This window comes from Tamandua tetradactyla, chromosome 7 (assembly GCF_023851605.1).
Source record: "Tamandua tetradactyla isolate mTamTet1 chromosome 7, mTamTet1.pri, whole genome shotgun sequence".
Classification (NCBI taxonomy): domain Eukaryota; kingdom Metazoa; phylum Chordata; class Mammalia; order Pilosa; family Myrmecophagidae; genus Tamandua; species Tamandua tetradactyla.
In genome coordinates, this window is record NC_135333.1 from 80,695,298 (window position 1) to 80,711,602 (window position 16,305).

The following is a 16,305-nucleotide window of genomic DNA, read 5'->3' on the forward strand; positions in this document are numbered from 1 at the left end:
GAATTCATTTAGTTTGGGTATGCTGTATGGAAATGGGAGGTGATTCTCATTATGAGGAAGAGCAGATGTACTCTAGAACAGCATGTTATTGTTCTTTTTTAAAAAAATTAGGAACTATAAATGAATAATTATAAGCTGCAGCTCTTTAAGTTCCAGCCACAACATGTCAAACAACTGAATCTCTACTCTATCTGCATTTGCCTTTATCCATGAGTACAGGCTAAGATTTTTGCCTCTACCCGCCTCTTATTCTCCCAGTTATGCATGTTCAAGGAAAGATAGCAGATGGTGGCCATGGATACCACACGCAGGTAACTCTTGGTCATACTTTCACATAGTGACAAGGAATTCCACCTTTTAATCTTTTGTTTAATTTTTGTTTTCTTTTTCTTTTTTTTTTTATTTTACTGCTTATACCTTAATTGTCTGGGACTGCTAAAATCTTGGCCAACTTCCAAATTGCTGCTGTCATTTTATAGTCTGCTAATTCCTTCCTTAGAGTAACTAATATTTTCATTATCAAGTACAAACTTACATTGTCTATATTCAAAAGGAAGAAAAATAATATGTTTTGTGTTTTATACATTTGAAAATTATGATGAATTTTCTCTTTGCTTATGAAATTTCTTGTAGCTATAGAGTACATTTCCAATTTATGGTGTGTCTTTTTTCCTTAGGAAATTTAAAGTACTTTAAATAATTTGGGCTTTGCCTGATTCCCCCAGAATTGTAGAATATGACTGATAACTGACTTTAGAATCCCTAATAGCTAAATTACAATTATTATGCAAAGTCCTACAATAGACAGTTATATGGATTGTTAAATGACTTTGCCTTTTTTGCAAACTATAATCATTTTCCTTTATTAGCTGAAGGATTTCATAATTTAAGGAAGATGAGAAACCTATAAGTCATGCTTTCAAATAAGGAACATGGATATTGCAAACATTAAATTCCTCCATAAAAACGTTAAGGCATCATTAAACTAGGTTCAGATTAATACAATTCAGTCAACTCTGGATAGATATCTCCCATAATAAGCTGAAACAATACCTAGTGATCTAAGATGTAAAATATTTTACTACACCAATTTATAAACCTATAAAACATACAGGTATCATTCAACCCCTTTATTAATAGTGCATGCCTTGTTTTAAATCAAAACCATTTTAAAGGCCCCTCCCCTTTTGCATTCCCTTCCTCAGCTGTTGCCCCTCATTACGTGTCATTTCACTGAAGCTCATCCAAAGTGAATGATAGCATCTTTTTTACTAGAAGCAGAATAGGCAATTCCTGGCCCAATGATACAGCTTAACTATCTCAGAGATTTATAGACACACTTGCTACCCTCAACTTACAACCTTCCATGGGCTAATGTTGATGTATTTATTTCTCCATAGGTAGATGGGCTTTTTGCTCACTTTGGAAAACTGCCACTTATTGTTTGAAGTTTTTGCAAGTTGCTTTACACGTGAAATATATTTACATAAAAATTCATATTGGTTCGACTTAATATCCTAGAAAAATTTTAATCTGTTTGGAAGAATCCTTTTTTCCATACTGTTTTCCCCAATAAGAAAGCTAAACATTAGAGTTGGTTGAAGTTACTGAGGGTTTTAATGAATTGTCTGTTCTGCATATCTACTGGCATGTAACAACCCCCAAACTTAATGGCTTAAAACAACAGTGATATTTATTATGCTCACAAATGTGCAATCAAGGAGGACATAGTGGGGAGAACTGGCTTCTGCGTCACTCTGTATCAACTGGGGTAGCTGAAAGTTGGGCTCCTATATTGGGTGTTTGAGTGGTCACTAACTCCATGTGATGTCTCCAGCCTGACTTCTTCATGGCAGCCAGACTTCACACATGTTGGCCTATGGCTCCTAAAGCACAGTTCCGAGAGAGAGAAACAGATGGAACTTTATCACCTTTTCTAACCTGGTCTCATAAATCACACAATTACTTCCACCTCATTCCATTTGTTAGAAGAGAGTTAATAAGGCTGACCCATTCCCAATTCATGGGGACAGAATTAGACTCAGTCTTTTGATAGAATTGTCAAAGAATGTGCATACATGTTTTAAAACTGCCACATCATCAAAAGGGAAATTAATCCAGGGCACTTAAATATTGCTCTGAAAAATAGTCAACTGTTCATTTCTAGAGTTACTTCACAGAAGCTACTTTTATAATGTAAATTCATATTCTTATTGTTATGTTGCACAGACTCTGTGCTGGTTTGAAAAGGCTTGTATACCCTAGAAAAGCCATGTTTTAATCCTAATCAGCCTTGTGGGAGCAATGGTTTCTTCTAATCCCTATTCAGTACTATAGGCTGGAAACTTTAATTAGCTTATCTCCATGAAGATGTGACTCAGTCAGTGTGGGTATTAAACTTGATAGGTGGAGACATGTCTCCACCCATTCCAGGTGAGTCTTGACTGATTTTACCGGAATTCTTTAAAAGAAGAAGCACTTTGGAAAAAGCTAGAGAATGATAAGAGAGAAAGCCAGGAGATTTGGAGAGAGCAGAGAGGAACAACATAGCCCCAAGAAGCAGAGAATCCATCAGTCAGTGCCTTTGGAGATGAAGAAGGAAAATGCCTCCCAGGGAGCTTCATGAAACCGGAAGCCAGGAGAGAAAACTAACAGATGACACCATGTTCGCCATGTGCCCTTCCAGCCGAGAGAGAAACCTTGACTATATTTGCCATGTGCCTTCTCACTTGAGAGAGACCCTGAACTTCATCGGCCTGCTTGAACCAAGGTATCTTTCTCTGGATGCCTTTGATTGGACATTTCTATAGACTTGTTTTAAGAGGGACATTTTCTCGGCCTTTGAACTGTAAACTAGCAACTTATTAAAAATTTCACTTAAAAAAAGCCATTCCATTCCTATTGTATTGCATTCTGGCTTATAACAAGGTGTGTTATTCTAAGTCATTTGTCTTATTGATAAAAATTCAAGGTCTAATAAGTAAAATTTAAAACATATGGAAATATAATATCCTCAATATAGAAATTTTGAATTCTGGTTCATCACTGTTATATACATATGCATGGATTAAGCTAGTAAAGAATTTGAATATCATATTCATAGTAGATTTCTACATATAACATGGATAAATATGTTACTTTAATGCAAAAACAGCCCCAAAATATTCTCTCTCTAACTGGGAAAAATTTTTGAAGAATGAGGACCAGATCTCTAAAAATGAGATTATCTAGAGGAAAAATAAAAACATAGCAGTAAAAAATATTAAAATACTAGTGCTTAAGCATCTATGTATATATACACACATATATATATACAGCCAATTTTGACACTAGAAAAGATTCATAACAGTCCTGTAAATAGTTGACAAAATTGTTAAAAGTTTATTACTGAATGTGTTAGGATAGTTTAAAACAATAAGAGGTTTATTATTCATTCACATAGCAATCTAATATGAATGTTCTTATTTGGTAGGAAGCTTTCCTCACTTAAACATGATACATTAGTGTTATTGAAAGAGGTCTGCACCTCGTCACATTCCAGTAGAGGTCACCAGCAGCTCCTTGGTGGAAGGACACCATGTCAGCTGGCAGAACTTCAGGAACTACACTTTGGTGCCCATCTCGTGTGGAGGGAAAGGTGGCCTGTGGTTCATTGATTTCTGGGCATTGATCAATGGTTTAGCCAATTGGTCAGTGTCTGCAAGAAATATGACTGGAAGATCAGTAATAGAAAGTCTGGGGTAAAGATAGGTGAATGGGTCTCAGAGAGGGCACAAATGATGCACATCTTCATGCATCAAGTTAATGCCCAGCAGCAAATATCGAGCAATGAGAGCGCTTTAAAACCAGATTGACAGGATGACCTATTCTGTGGATAACAACTTTTCTCTCTTCTTTGGCCATCTCTGTGCTTGTGAAATATATGCATGAAAAGTCACTATGGCCTCTGGGATGAAGGTGACATATTGGCCCACGATGTGGATGTCACTTCTAGACCTCCAGACTTCCAGCACCAAAAATGGAGCCTCAGTTCTGGATGTGACCTCATTTCCTTAAGGGCTAAGTGGGTGCAGAGAAGGTAGCAGGCTAAATGCTCCCATCCAGGTTCTGCTATCCCAGGAGTCTATCATCTGCAGTGATAATCGAGGAGCACATTTCAATGCAAGATCCCTACTATCAATTCTAGCCCAGAGCACACTCACTATTGTGCTTTTCAAAATTGTCTGTCTTCCGGCGGGCCGCGGTGGCTCAGCGGGCAAGAGTGCTTGCCTGCCGTGCTGGAGGACCCCGGTTCGATTCCCGGCCCCAGCCCATGTAAAAAACAAACAAACAAACAAAATATAATAAAACAAGAAAATGTTTAAAAATGTTTCCCTTTCTTCCTCCCTTCCTTCCTTCCATCCTTCCTTCCTTCTCTGTCTTTCCTTCCTTTCCTCCCTCTCTCTTAAAAAAAAAAAAAAAAAAAAAAAAAAAAAAAATTGTCTGTCTTCCTTCACTAGTGCATTCCTTACTTCCTTATTAAGCGAGTTCTTCTAGGGACATACTCAGGGTGGAATTTTGGGTTGAACATTCTGTATCAATTCTAATCTTTTCATCTTTACAAACTTTCTGAAACTATCTTGTATACTACCAAACAGTTGTGTTATTTCCACTACTTTTGTTTTAATGCATCATCAAGTTCAGACAAGGAATAGCAAAGCTTTGGGCCAGCTCTAAATGCTGCTCCTAAAATTTTAAATCCTGACTCATGTGAGTCACCCCATGTCAATGATGTGTCTCCTATCCAGCCTGATGTTTTTTTATACCTCCCCCCAATCTACCACTCTTAAGTCAAGATCTATTTCCACCTAGGTACCCAAGTTCTTATACATCTATATCAATCAAATATGTAGCACTGTTTATGCTCACACTTTGGTTTGCCTTAGACATAACCTTAATTATCAGCTATTTTGCTGAATACATGCCGAGGGTCTCAACTTGAAATGCAGCAACAGGCAAAGTTCAGCAAGGGCAGCAGCAGTGGTGCCGAGGTTCCAGCAGCTAACCTGTTGTCTTCTAAAGGAAATGCTAAAGTCATTTGAGAAGGATTAAAATGCTGCATCTAATACAAAAACATCTCTTTCAGAACACGAAGGCCTTCAAGGCTATCTATATAAGAAGCAGTATTCTTTTTTATCTTCCCTCTGATGTATGGATTTCTAGGTGAACTGAAATAAATGAATCTTTTGACCTAAAAGGTATTTTAGCTCGTAACTTAATTGCTATATGATAATTGCTTTATTTAGTGCAGCGTGAAACATTGAAAGGCATAGACTTCTTAAGATCTAAGTTACGCTATAATTAAAAGTTCTATAATATCAGTTAACTCACTGGATTATTGTGAAGTCATTTAAAAGTATATACATGGATTTCTATTAAATATATTGAGAACTTTCAGGAATTGATAAATTAAGCACAATAATATATTAACTTTATTAATATAACGATGCTTCATTAAAGAGAAAGAAATGAAATAAAGTTAAACTGCAGCCTATGGAATGATACTTTAATAAAATTACATAAGCATAGATTGTTTGCCAGGACAAATTAGAGGGCAATCCACCAATAGGTTATACTTATACTGAGTGCTATTCTTCAATGAAAGGTTAAGTGGCAAGATGAGCATACAGTATACAAACAACCCAAAAGTGAAACTATAAATATTGTAATTTATGTTCATTCATTTCATATCTCCCAGATAATTATTTTTAAATCACATAACAAAAACTAAATCTTATTACCATGTAAATATTTATCACTTATATAATAAGCCCCTAGGGTCACATGTCTACTAAACAGATTTCCTTCTCTTTCCAAATACATTATTGATTAATTTGGCCATTGATTTAGACCCACTGGGTCGTCTCTTTTCTTTGAGTTTGAAGTTTGTCAGGATGTCCTTGATAATTCTAATAAACATCATTTCTACCTCCAGAGACTGTTCTGCTGCAGACAGTTCACAGAATTGGCATCGGTTATCCAATGCCAGCTTTTGCCCTTCTTCCCAGCCAACTTCTCGCACGTGACAGAGATCTTGTTTGTTGCCAACTAAAAGCACTGCTGACTCCACAGCTCTGAAATACAGATGCACAGTGCTTTGGAAAGACTGTTTTAAATTAAACGTTAAAGACAATTCTTTTAAATTTATATTAAACAGACTGTGAAGCAAAAAATAAAGAACACGTGTGTGCGTGTGCATGTGAATTACTTATGGTCATGTATGTGTAATGACACATATTCCTGTCTACTCATAAAATTTATTTTAGGTAGAATATAGTAAATGAGACAAGTAAGCAGACCCTAAAGGACAGGAATTGAAGTAGCACACACCTATTGTTAAAATCGGGCTCTGTTTACTACCAAGGCATGATTTCAATATTTCCCACTCTCAATTTCTTTGCATGTAAAAAATGGAAAATAATCCTCAACACACAATATTCTCATAGATATTAAATGAAATGATACACACACACACACACACACACACATATATATATATATATATATTAATACTTAGCATGCCTGGCAGTGAAAGATGCTTACTAAGTATTAGTTTTCATTATCCTTATCAATTGGAAGGGAAGGACTAACATCTCTGTACTTATATAGTTACTGTAATTGAACAGTCAATTTACATCTAAGTTTCCTAAGAAAAAAATAATGTTCAATACCCATCGCTTTTTCTTTAGTATCCATTACAACATGCTCTAAAGAATATCTTACAATTTTGTGAACTTGCACAATTTTTGTGTTTATTTAAGAAAAATAATTCTTTCTTAAGATGATGTCTTCAGCATATATCAATATATCCTCCTTGGTTTTAGTGGCACACTCCTAAAAGAGAATTCCATGGGAAGAATATAGTAAAACCACCAACCCTTAAATGACATGAAACTGTACTATCTATGCTAGGGAAGAAATGGCTAAACACAGATGGTTCTCAGTGCTATCTAAAAAGATATTGTTCCCAGAGTCCTCTAAACGGCAGTTCATTCATGAGGCAGTGTGAATGGTAAGGGAGAAAGCACCTGTACTTGATAGGGAGTTAGTTTATTTTTCTCTCTGGTTGGCAAAATTATTGTTAAGGGTAAGTAAGAAAAGGTAAGTGAAAATGTCTTAAAGGGTGTGTAACAAATATCAAGTATAATTTTATGAAATGATGCCATATTTGACTCATCTAGTCAGTCCATGAACTGATAACTGAGAATACCCTAGAAATTATTTAGTCAATAAACTAACATGATTACTTGAAAAATGCCAAATACAGGTTTTATATTTTCAATATATTTATAAATATTCTTGAGTGGTTCTTTTGATTTGGAGTAATATTAAAAACTTTATTCTTGTCCCTTGCCTAGGTCATGGTGTTTACACCTAAGACATTTACTGCCTGAAACAATGGAGTTCAAAAAATTAGAGCTATAAGAGACCTTAGCAAAATTGCATCCTTCCCTACTTCCCTGCCATCATCATCTTTAAAGTCAGAATTTGAGTTCTAGAGAATAAAGGGGCTTACTTAAGACCAATCAGCTAGAAAAAAACCCTAAAATTTACATCAATTGACCCCAGGCAGGTACCCTTTATCAATTATTATCCTTTGGTTTATTGATAATGAGCAATTTAAATAGACATAAAAAACAAACACACACTAATTTTCAGTTACAATATTATGTTTCTCTACTACCAGACTAGAATGTTATTTTAGACTCTATTGGCAAAACCGTAGTTGAGAGAAGCACAAAAAATGCTTTACATGAACATATTGAACAAAAATAAATACTTTAAAAGGGAGTGAATAATAATAAAAAGGATAAGGAAAACTAAAATTGGAAACTCAGATGTTTAAACTTCTGTCTAATAATGCAGCCATCATTTAAGATACAGCTATGCATTCATTTACAGTCACTTGCATCAAGCCAGTAAATGTGGAACCACTGATCAGCTCTTTATTTTAGGAGGTGAAGTGGAGAAAAAAATGTTTTCTCATACTTCAAATTTGTTAAAGGTTTGATTATTCAGTCTGTTTTGTTTTGATAGATTGCACAACCCAACAACTAGGAATTAGATTTCACAGGATGTCAAATGAAATACATCTGAATTTCCTTAGCATCCTTAACATTTTTGTCGGAACAAAAGGAAAAGTTGGGAAGTGAACTGACTTGTGTACAGAGGACCATTATTTTGCAATTGAGTGTCATGTTAACAATAGGAGCTGCCTTATAAAATAGCCATTTACCCAAGGCAAGTAACTGTTTATGTCAGCTGGGATATAAAGTATTCTCATCTGATTCCTTTTACTACATGTGTATCTCCTGTGGAATGGTAAGGTGAATTGTTCAGGGCTGTTAAATTTTGTAATTGGAAGTCGGCATTAAACTCTTCCTAATGATGCTTACAGCTATATGATGATTTACTAAAAGGAAAGGAGAGAGGAATGAAAAATACTTACCTTTTACAATGACTAGTTTGTGGTTCCCGAATTCTGTAGATCAGGGCTTTTGCAAAAGCAAATGAAGACCTGTCACTGATGTCATATACAATGACAAACCCATCGGCCCAGTGGAGCTCACTCGTGAGGGAGAATTTTGCTTTCTGTGACTGAAAGTTTTAAAAAGCACATTGAACGGGGGTGGGGATCTGACCCCTGTATTTTATACTTAGGTAATTGAGACCCATTTTACCCAGAAGAGATTTCAATAAGCAGAATTCTGCCACACAAAATCAAGATAGCAATATTTCCTAAACTGAGGCTTAATTTGTTTCACTATTTCTCCCTTACCACTCTCTTTAATTAATTAAAAGTGATTAAATTTGTAAAATGTACAGAAAGGTTATATCTAATTCATATGATTTTATTCTAAGAAAAAATCTCTGCTTTTTCTGAAAACACCATAAGCTATAATAATTGCCTTTTAGAATAATCTCCACATATTTGTATTGAAAAAAAGACAATATTTTCTACCGATGTTCATAAATTGAATATTTGTTGATTAGTGGTACTAGATTTAAATCAGTAAAAATTATTTATGAGATTTAGCTGAAAAGATTTAGGGGATATTTTATTTACAAAAATATCTGGCCCATGCAGTTGTTTGGAAATCTTCAACAACTGGCAATTCAGTCTCTTATTTGTATAATCCTACTTGATCTATTTGATTTTGAATGGATAGAGAGGTTTGTACTCAAAACCAATCATACTTATGCTGTACTGACAACTTGCTATTTTCAAACATAACTTGGTGAAAATATAAACGGGGTTAATAAATCATTAAACTATTAACTCTGACAGGTATATTCTGACCTGATAGAAATATATCATGAATGCAGCTTAACATTACTATTTTAAGAATATCCTTAAGATAATTTGGATATAATTTCACAGAGAAGCTAAGGAATGGAATTTACAGCACTAAAAGTAATCTCTTAAAATTTTAGTAGCGAAACTTGAGAAGAAACTACAGTTTTAAAACTGTCAACTTTTCACTTACTCTCATTCAATCCTACTCAAATCATGATTTAAAAAAATAATAAAATGTTTTGTTTTACTTACTTGAGAGCAAGGGTCGTATATTTCCAGATTTAGTTGTTTCCCCTCCAAACAGAAATGCTTATTATAGACAGATTCTGCAAAAATATGCATATTCGTTATCAGTATGGAAATATTCCAGAATAAAATAGTGGGTTCTTATTTAAATTACAGTCTGACAAATGCAACCAGTCATGTTTTAGCATGAGGAATGATTTTTTTTCATTCCTGTTAGCCAAAATAGTATTTGTTATATTTGCTCATATGTGTTTCCTTTACACGTGAACTCCACCATATCCACCTACTTACTTGCCTTTGTGTTCATTTCTTTATCTTCCACCCCATTACTATGAATGAAGTAACTGTAATCCTAGCTAAGACCAATGCATTTACACTCATCTAATAAAAAATCTGGCTCCAGCAATTCTGTCTCTGCTACATGGTAAATTTCATCCTCTTTACAATATCATTCCCCACATTGTAAACACATACTGAATTTCTTCTAATTAAAAAAGTCTTCAGACCTCATGATCCCTTTCAACTATTGCCCTATTTCTCTGTGATCTTTACAGTAAAGCATCTGTATTTCCTGGGTCCAACTACTCTCATCCTAAACTCTTCAACTATTAAAATCAGTCTTTTGCTCTCTACCTAATACCACACTTACCAAGACCATCTTGTTAGACTTAATGGTAGTTCTGTGTCTTGATCTTATGTGCCTTCCCAGTAGCATTAATGCAATTGTTCACTTCCTTCACATGGCTTTCAAGGCAACACACTCCTCTGTTTTTTTCTTTATTTACTGTTGCTCCAACTTAGCTTCCTTTTGTTCATCCACCATATCTTTTCACATTTCAAACATGGATCCAGTTCTTGAAGTTTTTCTCCATGTACCCTCACTACCTTGCTGGTCTTGTGCAGTCCCAAGCCTTTGTATTTAATTATTTAAATTATTATCAATTATTATTTGTATATCAATTATTATTTTCCCTTAACTCCAGACTCAGAACCATGAATTTATTGGATATCTTCATGTAGAAATCTGGTGGACATTTCAACCAGAAAATATCTGAAACTGAGCACCTGATCTCTCTGCAAAGACTGCATCTTCCAGGTTTAAGCTTTATTTAAAGGGCATCTGCATACCATTAGTTGCACATCTCCATAACTCAAATTCATCCTTGATTCCTTTCCCTCTCTAACACCACACATATATTTTACTAAAAATTGCTTTTTATTCTACCTTCAAAATATATTTTAATATGACATCATTTCCCTCAACTGGTACCACTCCAGCCTAAGCCACTATTATTTCTTCCCTAGATTATTGCAAAACCTCCTGGATCATCTCTCTGCTTTTTCCATTCCCATCCCCTTTCCCTTGCTATAGTCTATTCTCAACACAAGAGCAAAAGTGAACCTTTAAATCAGGGGATGTCACTTCTCTGGTAAAATTGCTCCAATGGCTTCCTAGTTTACCTGTATTAAAGCCAAAGGTTTTTAAAATGTGTGTTAGTGCCCATCTCTAGTCCCTATTATTTCTCTGACCTTCAAAAAAAAAAAAACCCTCTCTGACTATTCTCTGTCACATTCTTTCCAATCCATGTACCGGCCTCCATAAAACTCCAAACTTTTTTTCAGAAAGCTCCTATCTCAGAACTTTGGTAATTCTGGTTCCTGTTGCCCAGAATGTAATCCCCCAAATATCTTCATGACTCAATTCTCACTGCCTCTAGTTCTATGTTCAGATGTCTCCTTCTCAGGAAAGTCTGCCCTGATCACCCTATTTTAAATTATCACACAGCCAATGGGTCATTTTGAAAATATTATATACCTCAGTATAGCCATGTTTTAATCCTGATTCAATTTTGTGGAGGCAGCCATTTCTTTTCATCCTAATTCAATATTGTAGGACAGAAATTTTTGATTAATTTATCTCCACAGAGATGTGGCATGCCCAATTGTGCATGTAACCCTTTGATTAGATGGAGATGTGACTCCACCCAAACCAGGTGGCTTTTGATTAGTTTACTGGAGTCCTTTAAAAGAGGAAACATTTTGGAGGCAGCAGAGCTGACAGAAACTTCAGAGCCCACAGGGAGAGCAGATTTAGATACTTAGAGAGCATTTGCTTCAGTAAACAGAGACACTGATGTGTGGAGATACTTGGAGCCCAGGAAATGTTGCTGTGTGCCTTCCCGTGAGATGTCAGGCAAGCCAGAGCTGGAGAGAGCCAAAGCAAACCAAAAGATGAAAACCAGTCCCAGAGAAGCAAAGTGAGGAACCCCCACAGGAACAGAGGCTGAGAGCAAATGGAGCCCAGGAATAAGAGACCAGCAAGAGACCAGTGTTCCTTCCCAGGTGATGGAGGGTTCCAGATGCATTGACCTTTCTTGAATTAAGGTACCTTTCCCTGAATGCATTTGTTTGGACATTTTTATAGGCTTAGAACTATAAACTTGTAACTTATTAAACTCCCCTTATAAAAGCCATTCCAATTCTATTATATTGCATTCCAGCAGCTTACAAACTAACATGCCATATTAATGCCAACCCCTTGTCTTACTTTATTTTTGTTTGGAGCAGTTACCATTGAATGATATAACTTATAGCTCAATTGTAAATTTTTTCTAATTGCCTGACTCTTACCTCCAGAATGTAAGCACAATAAGGGCTTGGATATTTGTCTCCTTTGTTCACTGCTATAATCTCTGTACCTGAATGAAATAATTTCTGTAACTGTTTCCTCCAATATTTTGAATAAAAGAAATACTTCTATAAAAAAACTACATACTGACACAAGAGCATGACCCATTCTGGCAAATGCTCTGTAACCCATAGTAGAAAGAGAACATTTATAGTATCATTAGGAAGATACAACAGACATTTGGGGGGGCCAACATTTTGTTCTCATACAGTGGTGACATTTACATTTGTGGTCTTTTCAAAATATCTCCAGGTCTTATATATTTCATTAATATGTAATAGTCAAAAATATGAGAATATTTCATTTGTTTTTGTAACTATATGTTATAAAATTTTAAGGTGCTTTTTTTTTTCAATTGATGCTATCATGTAGTTTGTTTTTTAGTTCCAAAATATTTCCTCATTCTTGATTCCTTGTGTAATGTTAACCTTTTCGATTAAGACATTGCCCTCAAGAATGAAAAGAGGAATTTATCTTTTTTTTGTATTTCTTTTCAACGATCAGTTTTGTGCCAGTTTGAAGCTATTAGGTACCCCAGAAAAGTCATGTTCTTTAATTCTTACTGCATATTGCTGAGTGGGACCTTTTTTATTGTTTCCATGGAGATATGACCCACCCAATTGGGGGTGGTAACTTTGGACTATATGGTTTTCATGGAGACGCGTCTTGACCCATTCAAGGCGGGGATGCTTACTGGAGCTCTTTGAGAGGGAACCACTTCAGAAAAAGGTTAGAACAAAAAGCGCCCACACAACCAGAGACCTCTGAAGCAGGAGGAAAACACTCCTGGGGAAACCTTATGAAGTGAGGAGATAAAGCTAGCAGATATCACCATGTGCCCTCCCAGCTGAGAGAGGAACCCCGAACTCCATCGGCCGTTTTTTTTTTTTGAAGCTATCTTTACCTTGATGCCTTAATTTGGACATTTTCATGGCCTTAGAACTGTTAACTTGCACATAAGAAATTCCCTTTTTAAAAGCTATTTCATTTCTGGTATATTGCATTCAGCAGCTTATGAACTAAAACAGTGAGGTTTTTTTTTTTTTCTCTCTTGATGCTGTCTTTTTTTTTGGTTTGTTTTTTAGTTCTACAATACTTTTTCCGTCCTGAGTCTTGTGTAATGTTGATCTTTTTGAAGAACAGCATTGCCCTCGAGAATGAAACAAAAAGAATTTCTCTTTCCTTTTATTATTTTCTACAATAATTTTAAGCACTTGCCTTAAAAGGTACATTATGGTATATGGGTTGAAGTACTGTGGTGAATCCATGCAGAGAATAACACAATGTAACACTTTAAATTATTTTCTAAAACATTCTAAAAATGATACCTAATGAATTAATGCTAAATATTTATTTTTGTCTGTATCTCATGGAAAAAAAACACACATGCTTTCAAATTCCTCTCACCCTAAATATTTTAAAACAAAAAAAAAATATTGCCTTTTCTCCCAATTTTCCTCTTTTCTGTCTTAATCCTGTAAAAGTAACAACAACAACATAAAACACTTGTGAGTTAAGCTGGTTTATACCCATACCTTCAATTAGGTAAGATATTAGTACCATTATATTAATTAATTACAGAGCCAAAAATATGCTCAAAGCTGTGGCTAAATTCCCCACTCATTTTATGCTGTAGTATTTCCCATGCTAAATTCTAATCAATAGATCAGTGATCCATAGTAGAGTTAGTGAAATGATCCTCTTAAGATTAAATCAAGGTGTCCTGGCATCTGTTCTAGAGTTTCTCTGAAATTATGCAAACAATAGAATATTTGGCTCTAGTCTTTAACCAAAGCATTTTTTTTTCCTATTATTTTTGTATGGCTTGCAGTAAAAATAAGCTTTCTTTTGTAGTTATTTGGGTTTTTTTTTTTAGCATTAACTTTTCTTTCTCTTTTAACAGATGTCCAATTCACTTCTAAATTGTTTCTCTACAATATTTTTGGGAGTGGGTAGGGTCCCAGTTTTAATGGTTTTGTACTTCTAGATTTTGAAACCATCTAACTCTCTAATCCATCTAACAACATCAAATTAGGAGAATTTTACTATAAAACAACATGAATTCCAATACCTATTTTTGCAATTGTAACCAAAATCTATGAATAAATAAGATGCTTAAGTGTGTAAAAACTGAAGATTATGTCAAAATATGCTCTTGGGTGCGTGGGTGGTTCAGTAGTAGAATGTTCACCTTCCAAGGGCAGACCTGTGTTCAAATCCCGGACTATGCACCAAAAGGAAAAATAAATAAATAAACAACTCTGATTTTAATAATGCTTTAATTATGATGCTGACATTTTAAGGTGAGAAAGTCTATAATAGTGACTTACCAAAATTAGATGCATATTCTCCAATAAATCGCTTGGTAAGAAACCTTACTGTAAGTGCTGCAGAACAAACAAGCTGGATTTAGGGTCTTTTCTGTTTTAGTTTGAATATAATTTAGTCATATACGATTTGAGGTTTTTGTCTTTCAAATAAAAAATTATCTGGTATTAATGAAGACTTTAAGGAATTTATGAAATTCTAGTCTAAATAATAGCTAACAAGATTTCCATTGTATAATCTCAATAATTAGGTCACCAGAAAGAAAAGGCTAATCTTACAGTGTTGCACATTCAAATCACTATCTAATTAATTCACAAATTCAAATACATAAGGTAACTTACCTTTTGTAACAAGAACAGATTTCTCATTATACTTAATAAGCAAGAACTGTGATATCTCTTTATTGTCCTTAGGAAATTAAATCTGGCTCTCAAACCCCATGTACCAAAAATGACAAGAATATTATCAAGTATTTGCATTTGCTTAAGGATATAGAAGGTTAAAAATTCCAAGAAATAATAGGTTCCTGGATCTGGCTAAAGTTACATTGGGGCAGGTTGTTCTACTGGTACATCTTCAACCACCATCTAAATGTGGTTTAAAAAAAAGTCAAGAAACCATGGCTTCCAAATGCAGGGTACCTGCTGCTCCATTCCCAGGCATCCAAAGAGGTGTGCCCTTCTGAAGTTCTTTTGCCTCAGGTATGTTGCATTTAAAAAGTAATCCATAGGTCCCATACATGTGTCTCCACTCTTAGTCACAGGGCAGAAAAGTCCCTTCAAAACCGTGAATCAATCCTGGGAAAAGACTTAGTGACTCAAGGAAACAGATGTTTGGTCACTATTGGGTACTAGGACAGGTGTGTGGGTGTAAGAAATAGGTAGGATAGTGATGGTGGGATTTCCTGTCATTCCCATGAATTTTAAACATCATAATAATGACCCAAAAATTAACATTGAAAAGAGTTTTCTTGCTATACCTTCTTATAACTATATAGTTACTATTATTACATATGTAATACCAATATGTTTCTCACTCTTTTTGCCTTCATAATATCATAATACATATATCACAATAAATATACATATTATAAAATCATAACACAATAGTAAACATCAACACTCACCAGATTTGCCTGTTCCTTCACCACCCAACACAGCAAGCTTCACATCATTCATTTTGTTCTCTGTTCCCTCTTGGTTGGTCCTGTCTTCTGATACTATGCTGACTTCAGCCAAGCATGTGTTTTTCAACTTTCTTCTTATTGCTGGCCTCATCACTCTCAGGCCAACTCCACCCATACTCCAACCATCCAATAATAACCTTAAAAATATTTTCCTAGAGTAGTTTTCAACATATTCCTTTTCATGTGTTTAAAATATTGGAATAACTACTTAGACAGTGAAGTTTATGAAGTCAATAGCTAATAAAAAAAGCGAACTCCTAGTTCTTAATTTTTGTGTACCTGGAATCTGTCTACACCTAGAATCTAGAAAAATGATGTCTTTTCTTTAGAAAGTTTTTAAAGGATGGTAAACCTCCCTTTAAGAATTACTTTGGATCAGTTTTGTTTTATCTACTAATATGTAAGCCTGTATCTTCTAGGGCTTCTGTGAAAGGTGAGGGGGGGATAAATTAACTCAGTTATGAAAAGAAATGAAAGAAGGAATAGAATAGCTACCTAGGATGTATTACTATAGGGTTG

General features: G+C 34.9%; 1 protein-coding gene across 1 annotated transcript; it reads right to left on the bottom strand.

The window, feature by feature from the left end:
* Positions 1–5,040: 5,040 nt before the first annotated feature.
* Positions 5,041–15,846, bottom strand: RERGL (RERG like). The gene is made up of 5 exons (XM_077167936.1): positions 15,727–15,846; positions 14,603–14,659; positions 9,590–9,663; positions 8,489–8,637; positions 5,041–6,113 (listed from the first exon to the last, which is right to left on the bottom strand). The coding sequence occupies exons 1-5, from the start codon at positions 15,776–15,778 to the stop codon at positions 5,831–5,833; spliced, it is 615 nt and encodes a 204-aa protein (XP_077024051.1). The 5' UTR covers positions 15,779–15,846; the 3' UTR covers positions 5,041–5,830.
* Positions 15,847–16,305: the final 459 nt, after the last annotated feature.

Bases quoted from the DNA above. Each gene is read 5' to 3' on its own strand.
- RERGL (XM_077167936.1), bottom strand. From the start codon at position 15,778: ATGAATGATGTGAAGCTTGCTGTGTTGGGTGGTGAAGGAACAGGCAAA. The intron at 9,664-14,602 runs GTAAGTCACTAT...ATATTTTTGCAG, and splicing joins AGAATATGCATCTAATTTTG to AATCTGTCTATAATAAGCAT. The intron at 8,638-9,589 runs GTAAGTAAAACA...TAAAACTTTCAG, and splicing joins TATACGACCCTTGCTCTCAA to TCACAGAAAGCAAAATTCTC.